Consider the following 14246-nt stretch of genomic DNA (forward strand, 5'->3'; position numbering starts at 1 on the left):
CGTTATAGCCAATGACTTTTTGCTGCTTCAAATGCGTGCTGAGATTGGTTGTATTAAACTTCCCCAGTTCTGTGCCACCACTGGAAACTTGTGCATGACAAGTTTTGCACTGAGCTGCTACTTCTTTTTCAAGAAATACTGCCACACGGCTGACATCACTCCTGCTCCTTGTGAAACACTCTAGCACATGCTGCTGTCGTGATCATGCGGGCTCTATCTGGCTGCTGCTGGATAAAAGTACTTCGGTGGAGTCTGGAGATTTTAGATGCAGGCTGATATAATTCGATACTCCCAATATCAATAGTATTAATTATTTATGACTTCAAGCTGCATCAAGTCTTTCAGTGTTGTCTTTTATTTCCTTGTAGTTGAGATCTCATCTTTAATAGTTGTCCAGTTTCTTGATATCTTTGACAACAAGCTGCCTCCGGTCCTCCACTTAACTTGTACATTTTTGCAGTTGGCGCTCCAAGTGCCTGGAATGTTCCCGTGCACTGTTCCCGTGCACTTACGTCCTTTACGTCCTTTCTTGGCGATGTCAGTGTTGCATTTTTGTAGGACGCTCATTTAAGTAGACGTTTGTTCCTTGCGTCTTTCTTAAGCTCTCCCACCTCAAGTGTGTTGGCTGACACTTCCCATAATGTTGTGTAACTACAAACAATGTCACCACTGGAACAATATTTTATGTATTAAATAATAACAAACTGCGAAGTGACAAAACCTTACGGAAATTGCACCAAACTCACGTAAATTGCACCAAACTCAGCAAAATATGAGCTGTTTTGTCCAAAGTGTAAGTAAGTAAAAGTAAAAGATGAACTAGGGCTTAATACAATTCAGTTAAATGTATAATAAAAGTAATAAATGGTGTTTCCTCTTCAGGTCCAGTACCTCACACTGATGGGCATGGAACTCCACGCACGTACTCGACGTGACCTCGAACCTGACCCTGAGTTTGATCCCATATGTGCCTTATTTTACTGCCTCACTTCTGACGCTCCCTTGCCAGACGTAGACTTGTGCCAGCTGACGGGCGCCATCGTGGTGCATAAAGACGGCAACGGCTGTGACCCAGGTGAAAGCTTACCTTCACATAACACAACTCTTGTAACGGCTGTTTGAATGTGTATTGTAACGTGCTTTTCTATGTGTTCACTTGTACGCAGGTCACAGAGCAACAGCGCCCCTGCTGGTCAGGTCCGCCGTCTCTGGGCTGCAGGTGACATACGCTGCAGATGAGAAGATGCTGTTTCAAGAACTGGTCGCAATCATGAGAAAGTTCGTGACAAAAACTGCTTTCTGTAATGTACAAATATCGTTATGTTGATGACTTAACAGGATAAGAAGATCACAGTGGACCATCCACGGTCGACTTAAGCGGGTTCCACCGTACTAGTGTCATGTTTATTTACTGTTTATAGCTAAGGTTGTATCTTATATTGCTGTGTTTTGGTAGATTTGACCCAGATATCCTGTTTGGGTACGAGGTGCAGATGCACTCATGGGGATACCTTCTTCAGCGGGCTGCAGTTGTTGGAGTGGACCTTTGTCAGCAACTGTCAAGAGTTCCCGGTAATGTTGACATCTATAACACAGACAAATGAACCACTGCCATTAACAAGAATGTAAATGTGCACATTTTGGATGATTTTTATTTTGGGGGTATAATGGTACATACATTTCTACTCAGATTTTCGGTACGGAACTTTTAGTTTAGCATAGACGCGTAACTAAATTACCTACATCAGATTTAGTAAAAGATAGGAAGTGTGCCTCTCGTTGATGCTTAATGCTACTAGGAAACAAACAGTGCAGCCGATCCGAGCTTTAACGGGAGTCATGGCTAGAAATTGAATCCAGAGCTTGAAAAGCCTCTACCGTGGTGAAAGTGTCCAGTTTGGGAACACCCGGCATTCCCGGTGGCATACGTAAAGCAAGCAGATGCTGAAAGCTGAAAGCGGTGTGCCGCCACTGCTCAGTAGAGATGGAAGCTGCAACTATTAATACTAGGGGTGTCAAAAGTGTTTGTTTTCAGCCTGCAGTTTTAATTTTTTGGCCCTTGGCTTATTAAAAAAATAAAATTAATAAAATTAATTCATTATTAATGAGATACCGTAAGCCGCATTCACTAAATTTAAATAGGAAAAAAGATTTATACCTGTCTATAAGCCACAGGTGTCCACGTCCTGACATTGGATATTTAGTACACAAAGATTTTGTTAACTTTTAATTAGGGCTGTCGAAAATAGAACATTAACAGCGGTAAATAATTAATTTAATTAATTCCAGAGTCGTGAAGGCAGACGGGGGCACAATGGCGCTCTTTTATAACTTTATTCTGACCCGATCACATCAACAGCAGTGCAATTCCAACACCATATTTGTATCTCCAACCCACAAACGTGTCTCTAGTCCCGTCGTCATCGGAGCGACACTTCATTATTGTCACTAGAAGACAGCGAAGATGCGTTCACGCTCAGAGATCCCAGAAAATATTTTTAAAAAATGATGTGGTGTTAAAGTGTGAATGCAAATGCTCTACTACTATTAAAGAGACTAGCGTTAGGCAAATGGTGATGAATCATGATGAATTAATTTGTGATTAGTTTGATAAAAATGTGTAATTATTTGACCACCGTGCCAAACAGTGAGTGTAATACGGCTGGTTAAACAGTAGCCTACCAGAAAAGTCATTCATCGCTGTCTTCACCGTCCTCCTCCTGATTTTTCTCCAGAGTCGGAATTGAACAGCCTCATAATTTCCTTTGTAGTGTCAGTCTCTCTCTCTTTTATTGTCGCTTGCATCTCGAGGCAAATTAGCCCTCGAGCTTATGCCGTCCTCTTTCGAAACCCGTAGGTAATGGTGGATGTGTAAACTGGCTATCCTTTTCGTCTCCTCAGGTGACTCCAGAGACAACCGCTTCACGTCAGACAGGGATGAGTACGGGGCGGACACCATGACTGAGATCAACGTCATTGGACGCATCATCCTCAACATGTGGAGAGTCATGAAGACAGAGGTAGTAAATGTTTCTTTGATTATCATACAAGTGGCTTATATGTGCTTGATATTACAGCAGTATTGTACTTAGACATTTATAACGTACAACACGCAAACCTTCCGTTCCAGACTTTTAAATATTGATTGGTCTGGTATGTTTTGAAACAGCTGAAATCACTGCGGAATCTGCTGAGACATGGAAAGGGGGTGGGATTAAATAAGATTTTCTTCTGCATGTCGCATTGTGCAAAGTTATTGTGTTCCTTATTGGACGTTTTGCCAAGCTAAAAAAAAACTATGACGACTGTTTACACTAGGGGTGTCCAAACTTTTTCCAGCGAGGGTCGCATAGTGAAAAATTAGACATTTTGTAAGGCAACACATACAGATATGCTACGAAGTTACATATATTTCACGAAAAAAACTGCATCTCAGCTTGGTGATGTAGGTCAAAAAGCCTATTTTTAGTATCAACTTTGTTTGTTTTCTCTTTTTTTGCCCATTTTTCTTGTTTTTGTTTTTTTAATTTCCCAAATATGTCAACTTTCTTCTTCAATAGTCTTACCAAGTTTTCTTTTTCTAATATTATGACTTTATTCCCATATTAGAACTTTTTGCCCAACCTAACTTTCTCATATTACGACTTTAAAAAGAAATATTTTTTCATTAATAGTTCAACTCTATGCTACTAAAATGACATTGTTTTTCCCCGTAATAATATGAGTTTATTCTGGGAAAATAGCATTTTTTTCTTGTTAGGATACGACTTTTTTTCCTCAATGTTTGTACTTCATTCTCGTAGAATTACAGCTGTTTTTTCCAATTTCTGCTGCTGCTGTTTTTTTTTCAAATTTTCCAACAATTTTTAAAATTTCTTCTAGTGAATTTTCCTTTGTGCCATTATTACTTTATTCCCATAACATTTTGTCTTTTTTCTCATAACATACCTTTTTCCGCAACCTAATATTCCAAAAATTACAATTTTATTTGTTGTTTTTTGTTTCTCATAATGTTACAACTTTAAAAAAGGCCTTTTTTCTTTACTATTTCAACTTTATGCTACCAAAATGACATAATTTCTCTTGATAGCATTGCGACATTCTTGTAAAATTACGACTTTTTTCTCTTGGAAAACTGCTGCTGATTTTGACATTTTTGCTAAGCGTGATTCAGCACATAAATCTGTTAATAACGGAAGCTCTCTGGAGCAGCACGGTGGGCATGTCAACCAAGGAGTCTGGAGTTATAAAACAGGAGTGCCGATCGGCATCCACTTCCGTATTATGCCCTGCGCGGGTTTGGCCGCCATGATGGGGAGTCCAGAATCCAGAAACTATGCATTGAGAACAAGTCGTCGGCACACCGCTCAGCTTTTAATTGCTCTAATAGACGCTCCAAAAGCAGTGGTGGAGGTACAGGGTGGCCACCCCTGGTCACTTCCGGCCACCCTACAGGCCATCTAGACAATCCAGGTACCAACTTATTGCCACCCCTATGTGAGTAATGGTCTCACCTTGGCCACCCCAATGAAAAATGTTTGGCTCCGCCACTGGGCATAGGCCTTTAAAAAGCAAAAACAAAAAACAAAACAACCGTTGGCCGGAAAATCCCCCCGGGATGCACTCTGGACAGCCTTGGCTTACACACACTTTAAAAAGGGAATCAAAGTGCCATTTTCATCAAAGTTATGTTGTCTTTTTTATGCTTTCCTCTCAGGTGACGCTGAACAACTACAGTTTTGAGAATGTGGCCTTCCACGTGCTCCACCAGCGCTTCCCCCATTACAGCCCCCGCACACTGTCTGACTGGTTTGACCACAGCACTGACCTCTACAGGTGTGCCTTTAACGCTGCAAACAACATATGTATACGAGGCACAGCCCCGAATGATTGTACAATCTAAAGCCCAAATAGCAACATAAAAAATACTTTATTTGAATTGACACTGTTAGAGTTAGTTAGAGTTGTTATATTGCATAAAGTGCACTGCATCACATTGACAAATGCTTCAAATAGTTTATTGAGCAAGCTGATTACGCAACATAATAGTAACAGCTGTCATCCCGCTGTAAAGTACAAACGAAAACAGAAAAGTGAGAAATATCATTTCCTATGTACAGTAGATTGAAAAAATATATATATTTTATAGTTATTTAGAACCCGCAAGGCATGCTGGGTACCCCTGGCGGGTAAGTGTGCGTGTGGGCTTCCCAGCATGCCTTGCGGGTTGTACATTAGTGTAAAATAGTATTGTTCTGTATGTTTATTAGTGTGTAAGCACTTATTTCCATACCCGCATAGTCTGTGTGGTGCAGTTACATTATGTGTTCCACATGGGTTACTTTTCCACTGTTGGTACTTTTGGTTGCACCGTGAGTGAGGTAGGGGTTAGGCCTTTTAAAAGCACAAAAAAAATGCTTTGATCAAAAAAATGCACAAATTTGTGGGGTCACGAATGCTGAATTGTGAACATGCGTGGGATCCAACTGTATTAGTATTATTCCAAAATGTAATACATTCATTTTTCTCCTCAAAATTTTACACAACACCCCATGATGATAAGAAATTCCATGTACGTAAGTATTCACAGCCTTTGCTCAATAATCCCTCGTTTATTGCGGTTAATTAATTGCAGACTTCAGCGTGGTAAGTGAATTGAGTGTCCTTGTTTATAAATGGAATATTTTTGTAGTTAGAGCATAGAAAACCTGTTTACGAATATCGTATGCAAATACTAAATAGAGTTTTTACATTATTAGAGCCTTCTAGACATAAAATAACACCCCTATATCACCTTTACACTCCTGTTGTCCAATATAGTACACATCCATCCATCCATCCATTTTCTATGCCGCTTATCCTCATTAGGGTCACGGGATATGCTGGAACCTATCCCATCTGACTTCGGGCGAGAGACGGGGTACACCCTGGACTGGTCGCCAGCCAATCACAGGGCACATATAGACAAACAACCATTCACACTCACATTCATACCTATGGACAATTTAGAGTCACCAATTAACCTAACATGCATGTTTTTGGAATGTGGGAGGAAACCGGAGTACCCGGAGAAAACCCACGCGCACACGGGGACAACACGCAAACTCCACACAGAGATGCCCAAGTGGAGATTTGAACCCAGGTTTATAGTAGACATAATAAGAGAAAATAAGACATAATATAGACTCACATAGATTAGCATTGGGGGAGTCACACCGAGTACTTCCTGCGGTGGCTTTTGTCTCATCAGTGTAACATTACTGACACCTAGTGGCCAGTGTAGGATACTACATATCATCGCAACATCTTTGAATGTGTCTTCTGAATACCTTATATTTGTATTTTACTACATTTACTACATTTTACTACATTTGGCACCAATTACAGCTTCAACTCTTTTTCACAAAGATGGCACAAGCTTGGCAAGTCTGAAAAGTGTAAAAAAGAATGCAAACATTTCAAAAAACCTTTTCATGGTGTTGTTGTGAGGGGTTGTGTGTAGAATTTTGAGGGGAGGAACAGTATACTTTCGATACAGTATCCAACATTATAGGCCAATGTAACAATATCAACAAAATAGTACAATTATTGACTTTTATTACATACAAATTTTCAAGCAAAATAAAGTCAGTAGTACAAAATAACTTATTCCTTGAGTTTGGAAACACTACAAGTAGAACAATATGTAAATATAACGGTAACATCAAAATTTTAACAATGTGGTATCGATACTATCGATATCTGGTCGATACCAGTAATTAACAGTGATATTGGTGTGTCATTATTGTGTGTTTGTGTTAGGTGGAAGGTGGTGGACCACTACGTGAGCCGCATGCAGGGCACCATGCAGATCCTCCAGCAGCACGATATCATCGGCAGAACCAGCGAGCTTGCCAGACTGTTCGGGATCCAGTTTTTCCACGTTCTCACCCGAGGGTCACAGGTACCAGGACAAACCTCGCCATGACTTGGAGGTTCCATACCCGCTTTCGTGACCGTCATTGGTATTTATGGTCATTCAGACTGCTAGAACTGCTTAGCACAGGGGTGTCCAAACTTTTTCCAGCGAGGGCCACATAGTGAGAAATGAAAGGATGCAGTTAGATATGATACCTGTAAGTTTTATACTGAATAATCTTGAAAGAAATAGCCTGCATCTCAGCTGTGTGATGGATTATTATGATCTTTGGTCTTTGGCTTTCATTTTCTAAATAGTTCAGCTTTCTTCCAGTAAATTTTCTTCTCGTAATATTTTGACTTTATTCCCATAATATTATGACTTTATTCCCATAGTATTATGACTTTATTACCATAATATTTTGACTTTATTACCATAATATTTGGACTTTATTACCATAATATTTGGACTTTATTCCCATAATATTTGGACTTTATTCCCATAATATTATGACTTTATTCCCATAATATTTGGACTTTATTCCCATAATATTTGGACTTTATTCCCATAATATTATGACTTTATTACCATAATATTTGGACTTTATTCCCAAAATGTTATGACTTTATTCCCATAATATTTTGACTTTATTACCATAATATTATAACTTTATTCCCATAATATTTTGACTTTATTACCATAATATTTTGACTATATTCTCGTAATATTATGACTTTATTCCCGTAATAATTTTTTTTTTAACCCAACACAATTTCCCAAAAATTGCAACTTTATTTTGTATTGTTTGTTTCTTGTAATATTATGACTTTAAAAAAAAAATAATGTATTTTTTTCTGTAATATTTCAACTATGCTTACTAAAATGACATTATTTTTCCTCATAATATTACGCGTTTATTCTCGTAAAATTACGCCTTTTTTTTCTTGTCAGTATACAACTTTTTCTCATATTTTGACTTCTTTTTCCCATTTCTGCAGTGGTTTTTAATTTATTTCCCGACTATTTTACTTTGCTCTTGTCAATTTTCTTCTCTTATCATTTTGCCTTTATTCCCATAATATTTTGACTTTATTCCCGTAATATTAGAACTTTTTTTTCACCACCTAATTTTCCCCAAATTACAACTTTATTTGTTGTTTTGCTTATTTCTCATAATGTCACGACTTTAAAAAATGTCTTTTAACATTTCAACTTTTTTCTCTTAATATTTTGACTTTATTCTTGTAAAATGCAGATTTCAATTGTTCCATTGTTAAATCTTTAGAGTGTGCTGCGGGACAATAAAAAAAACAGCTACGTGCGGGCAAATGGGCCCCAGGCGCATTTTGGACACCCTTGGCTTATCCTAGCCAAAAAACGCTAATAATGCATTTGTCGTCTTGTCGTCCTGCAGTATCGTGTTGAGTCCATGATGTTGCGTGTGGCCAAGCCGCTCAACTACATTCCTGTGACGCCCAGCGTCCAGCAGCGAGCCCAGCAGAGGGCACCTCAGTGCCTGCCCCTTGTGATGGAACCAGAATCTCGCTTCTACAGCAACTCTGTGGTCGTTCTGGACTTTCAGTCGCTCTATCCCTCCATCGTCATCGCGTACAACTACTGCTTCTCCACCTGCCTCGGCCACATGGACCGCTTGGGAACGTAAGAACCTGAGAGTCCTCTTCCTTTGCTTATTCTGTGTAATCATTGGAGTAAAGCTGCTGCTTGTTGTCTTATTGGCCCTCGGCATACAGTCGATCCCCGCTATTCGCGTTCCAAGGCATTAAAAGCAGTAAAAGTGCTTATTTTTGATACTGCAAACTCTTAAATATGCTCCTCAGTTATTTAACACATTTTAAATTCTGTTTTACACGTTAAGACACAATTATATTCAGTCTGTATGTACAAAACATGCAGTTACACAACATTATGTCTTGTCTAAGCATCTTCCTGCTGGAAAATGTTGGGTTAATTGACTTGTGAGATGGCACCCCTGAGAATTTTACTCAGAGTGTTTCAAAAACATATTAATTCATAAATCATGCAGGTGTGTGGTTGACTACGCCCTGTTATTCATTAAAAAATATCCATATTTAAGCAAATTTGGATGTATTTTGGGCCTAAATGAAGCATTTTCCAGCATAAAAATGGCTAAATGAGGTCAAATACAAATATAAGACATTCCAGAGACGCATTCACAGACATTGTGACGATACGTAATATTCTACACTGGTCACTAGGTGTCACTAATGTTACATTGATGAGCCACTGCAGGTTGTACTGTCCAGTAACCGGAACATGTATGAGTCTATATTATGTCTTAATATCTTTTATTATGTCTACTATATTGGGTAATAGGAGTGTAAAGGTGACTATGAGGGTGTTATTTCACATCTAGAGGGCTCTGATAATGTTTAAACCCATATTTAGAAGGTCATAAACAGGTTTTCTATGCTCTACAAAAATGTTTGATTTATAAATCAGGAATTCTCCTTTTTGGAAATTCACATATCACAGTCGGGTCTGGAAGAAATTAACCGCAATAACCAGAGAATTCCACACTGGTCACTAGGTGTCAGTAATGTTACTGTAATGTTGGGCGAGACACACAAGCACCAGACTTGATCGCTGGAACAACAGGCTTTTATTACAGGTTTGAATGCTCTCACAACAGACACAATAATCCCCACTGTTGCGGCCCACACCGAGCTAAAAGTCAACTCTGAACCCTCGACGTCACTTCCTGTCTGTCCCCCACTCAGCAACACACAAGCATGTGTCTTATTTATGTCTTATTATGTCTACTATATTGGGTAATAGGAGTGTAAAAGTGACTATAGGGGTGTTAGTTCATGTCTAGAAGGCTCTAATAATGTTAAAGCATATTTAGAAGGCTGTGAACAGGTTTTCGATGCTCTAAGTAAGTAAATATTGCATTTATAAACGAGGTAAAATGAGGGATTTCCGCATGTAAATCTGCTGGAGATGACGTGATGATGAGTATTTATGTTTCTATTTCAGGACGGATGAGTTCAAGTTCGGTTGCACCTCCCTGCGTGTTCCCCCAGAGCTCCTCTACCAGCTCCGAAACGATATCACCGTGTCACCCAATGGCATCGCCTTTGTCAAGGTATGACCCCCCCAGTTTATCCAAGGGATGAGGACATCAACATTTCCACCGTGTATGCTGTCCACGCAGGCCTCGGTGCGAAAAGGCGTCCTTCCCAGCATGCTTGAGGAGATCCTCAACACACGCATCATGGTGAAGCAGTCCATGAAAGCCTACAAGCAGGACAAAGCCCTCATGAAGCTGCTGGATGCCCGCCAGCTCGGACTCAAACTCATCGCCAACGTCACCTTCGGCTACACCGCCGCCAACTACTCCGGGCGCATGCCCTGCGTGGAGGTACGAACCCCCGGAGCTTCTACACTTGTGAAGCGTGACATCTGGATTATTATTCCACCTCTGCAACCTTCTGCGTCTTCTCTTCAGGTTGGTGACAGCATCGTCCACAAAGCCCGGGAGACGCTGGAGAGAGCCATCAAGCTGGTCAACGACACCAAGAAGTGGGGAGCGCGTGTCGTGTACGGAGACACGGACAGGTACGACCTAATCCTCACTGCTACGCATGGCCCCCGACCAGGAGTTTTGTGTTGTGTGGACAAGGAAGTACAAGACCATAACAAAAAGGTGCTTTGCCGCTCTGCTCCTGCAGCATGTTCGTGTTGCTGAAAGGCGCCACCAAAGAGCAAGCCTTCAAGATTGGCAACGAGATCGCGGAAGCCGTGACTGCAACCAACCCAAAGCCTGTCAAGCTCAAATTTGAGAAAGTAAGTTGACACAATCCAATAATAACACATTTTATATTCACTCCTCAGTCGCACACAGGTGGTGGTAATCTACATCTGTAGACACAGCCGCCCTGTGGGCTAGTCTGACGGAAACGTGGCTGCCAATTCGCGCCTACCGAGCACCACCAAACATTCATACAAGTTGACACAATAAGCAACAGTCACACACTCTCAAGCCTGGTTTATGCTTCTGCGTGTGTTCCGTACTGTAAGCTCGCTCCTCCCCCTCCAAACGCTCTCCTGCGTAACTTGACGTGCACCTCCAAGAAAAGTCAAACCTGCCGTCATGGCGACGGTTTCAGTACACTATTTCCTGCGTTTAGACGACTCGTTCGGTCGGGGTGCAGGTACGGATCCAATACCAGAAATAAACAGGCATGAATGAGTGTCGTAATGCTAGTTTAGTATGAGTGTTCTAACTTACACCGATACCGATACCGATACTCTTTACCTGAAATGTTTCAAGATCATTGAGCGATTTAGTTTGTTGATCATCAGAATAAAATCAGAATAAATATTTTTTTTTAATCAACAAACTTTCTTGTGAACAATCTTAACAATGCGAACAAAAGAATAATTCACGATTCCCTTTTATTACGTATGGTTGTTTCCGTAAAATGGAGTCCATGGTGCAAAATAAGCAAAGAAAAGCAAAAACTACTATTGGCTGTCAGTCAAATCCTTTGCCTTTTTGCCCCCAACATAGAATAACATACCAATATCAACAATAAACACAGATATTAGTAGTATAGATGGATGTTTGGATCCATCCACCCAACCCTGTATTCAGAGGGCGTACAGCCTAGTCTGCCTTCTCTGATGTTGCAATAAAAGTGAGGGTTGTAAGACGTTGATTAACTTTAGCGCCAATAAGTCTCTTTTTAATTGCTGTTGTTCACCACCCATGAAGGAAGCTAACAAGCTAAACAGCGTCATGGTTGCTTAATGGTTGACTCGATGGAAAACAGCGCTCCTAGTGTTTTGCTGGAGAACTGCACCGCATGTGCACAACTTGGATAGCATTAACTTGCTTGACATCAGCACAATATGCAACACACACACACACACACCTTCTCAGCTGTTAATCTATACGTGTGTGTGTGTGTACCAGGTGTACCTGCCGTGTGTGCTGCAGACAAAGAAGCGCTATGTGGGCTACATGTATGAGAGTCTGGAGCAGAAGGAGCCTGTGTTTGACGCCAAAGGGATCGAGACGGTGCGGCGCGATGGTTGCCCTGCTGTTGCCAAGGTAACAGACAAAGCAATCATTTCTTTTTGTCTGCTTTCCACCATGCTTCAGTCATGTTCTCATCTACACAACACACACACACACACACACACTCATTTTCTAGGTGCTCTCAAATGGCACCTTTTATCTCGTATACATCTCAGGTGTGGTGTTAGTCATACATGTCTGCCTGCTTGTCTTCCTCAGATTCTGGAGCGTTCCATCAAGCTGCTCTTTGAGACGCGGGACATCAGCCAGGTCAAGCAGTTTGTTCAGCGCCAATGTGGGAAGGTTCTGGACGGCCGTGCCAGCATGCAGGACCTGACCTTTGCTAAGGAATACAGAGGCAGCGACGCGTACCGCCCTGGAGCCTGCGTCCCCGCCCTGGAGCTCACCAGGTGTGTGTGACCATCGTGGATGGACGGGTATACAGTAGATGATAAGTAGATTTTTTTTAGACAAAACTGCCAGTTTTCCCTTTTTTAAAGAAATGAAGCTTAAATGAGATGGACTAAGGTCTTGGAAAAAGATGTGTTCCGGCATGCTTGCATGAGTTTGGTGTGGAGGAATTTCAGCATCCTGACCTTAGGCCCATCAAACACCTTTAGGATGAACTAGTGTGCCCCTAAAGTCTGGACACACAAGCAGAAATGTATATATTATATATATCATTTACGAAAATGATTTTCAATTTATTTTTGATGTCTATTTTTGATTTCTACTCTATAGTATATTTATTTATGTATTCTTTTTTTTTTTATAATTCATTATTCAGTGTATTATTTGTCCACAAATTAATTAAACTTGTTTCTGTATGTGTATAGTTATTAATTTGTAAACATGATTTAATGAAATTTTAAATGCTTTGTATATTATTTCCAATTATTTTAAGTAATTTAACTTTTTTGTATATGTGCATATATATGTATTTGATCAATAATTTGTAAAATGATTTAATTTGACTTATTTTAAATTAAATGTATTTTTTAATCTAATGCACATATATTTTTTAAATTTATACAATGAAAACATTGAAAACATTATTATTGAATTTATTGTTAATGAATTACATTTTACATTTTTGACGAGGAGGCATTTCTTAATTTACCAGAAGTGCAGAAGCTTGTTTTAGCTGTCATTTTAATTTCCCTTTTGACTTCCTGTGTGGCTAAGGCCAGTTGTCCCAATACTTTTGTCCGTACAGTGTACAACATGTAATGAACGTTGCAGCAGTTAGTTGTATATCAGCCTGAAAGTACACGTGCAAGTACAGGCTGTTGCCTAGCAACTCTGATAGTAATGCCCGAGGAACATGGAAGAGAAAACTCTTAAGAATCTCCAACACTGGTTGTTTGGTAGTTTATAATCCATCTGCTTGGTTGCCAGACGTATGATGGCGTACGACCGCCGCCTGGAGCCGCGCGTGGGGGAGCGCGTGCCCTACGTGATCGTCTACGGGATGCCCGGCATGCCGCTTATCCAGCTGGTCCGTCGGCCCTTGGACGTGCTGCAGGACCCCAGCCTGCGCCTCAACGGCACCTACTACATCACCAAGCAGATCCTGCCGCCGCTGGCCCGTATGTTCCAGCTGATCGGCGTCGACGTATTCCGCTGGTACCACGAGCTCCCCAGGGTGAGACGTTAGTGTACCCGATGTTGCACTAAGATCGTTACATTGAGTTAGTGCTGCTTATTTCCTGTTTTGTCGTTGGTACTTCCTGGGTGTGTCAGGTGATGAGTTGAACGGCGGGAGGACAATGGAGGAGGAAAAATGTGCTACTTGTAAATGAAGGAGTCTTGTCAAAGAGAGGCGCTGCTTTATGTCATGGCTGCTTCTGAGCAACACCGCCCTCTGGTGGAAAAGAAATGCAGGAATTCATCGTATCATAATAGTGCAATGATGTTGCAGCCATCAGCTCGTCTTTCGTTGGCTTGCGACATGTTTTAAAAAAATAAAGATAAACCTAAAAAAAACAAACATTAAATACGGTCTGCATCACATTACGAAGGATAAAATCACAATTATTAAAAAGGTAAGGGTAAAAAGTTGGTAACAGTACCACAAACAAGTATAAATATTCAATAATTATTCATTTAAATTAGAAAATTAAATAATCACAATTAAACAGTCACCTGCAATTCTTGGAAAAAAAAATTACACTGGCCAGATTTTTTATTTCTTTATATATTTATATATATATAATATATTTATATATTGCAACTTCCAACTTTTTATACATTTTTATAACATATTTTATATGTTGTGTATAT

At 40.3% G+C, this 14246-nt stretch overlaps 1 protein-coding gene across 2 annotated transcripts in view; it reads left to right on the forward strand.

Annotated features, from left to right (window-relative positions):
* The window catches only part of rev3l (REV3 like, DNA directed polymerase zeta catalytic subunit), a 60173-nt gene that overhangs the window by 44187 nt on the left and 1740 nt on the right, over window positions 1-14246 (forward strand). Inside the window, exons 17-30 of one of the 2 annotated variants that reach the window (XM_054761447.1) lie at window positions 883-1075; window positions 1167-1278; window positions 1457-1572; window positions 2902-3020; window positions 4718-4836; window positions 6802-6943; window positions 8313-8557; window positions 9917-10025; window positions 10095-10301; window positions 10389-10498; window positions 10612-10726; window positions 11859-11996; window positions 12183-12373; window positions 13362-13608. In XM_054761447.1, coding sequence (XP_054617422.1) covers window positions 883-1075; window positions 1167-1278; window positions 1457-1572; window positions 2902-3020; window positions 4718-4836; window positions 6802-6943; window positions 8313-8557; window positions 9917-10025; window positions 10095-10301; window positions 10389-10498; window positions 10612-10726; window positions 11859-11996; window positions 12183-12373; window positions 13362-13608 — 2163 coding nt within the window. Of the gene's footprint in view, window positions 1-882; window positions 1076-1166; window positions 1279-1456; window positions 1573-2901; window positions 3021-4717; window positions 4837-6801; window positions 7005-8312; window positions 8558-9916; window positions 10026-10094; window positions 10302-10388; window positions 10499-10611; window positions 10727-11858; window positions 11997-12182; window positions 12374-13361; window positions 13609-14246 lie in introns of those variants that run through there. The other variant, XM_054761449.1, reaches the window with a different exon arrangement.

The sequence above is a fragment of the Dunckerocampus dactyliophorus genome, chromosome 19, assembly GCF_027744805.1.
Source record: "Dunckerocampus dactyliophorus isolate RoL2022-P2 chromosome 19, RoL_Ddac_1.1, whole genome shotgun sequence".
NCBI lineage: Eukaryota > Metazoa > Chordata > Actinopteri > Syngnathiformes > Syngnathidae > Dunckerocampus > Dunckerocampus dactyliophorus.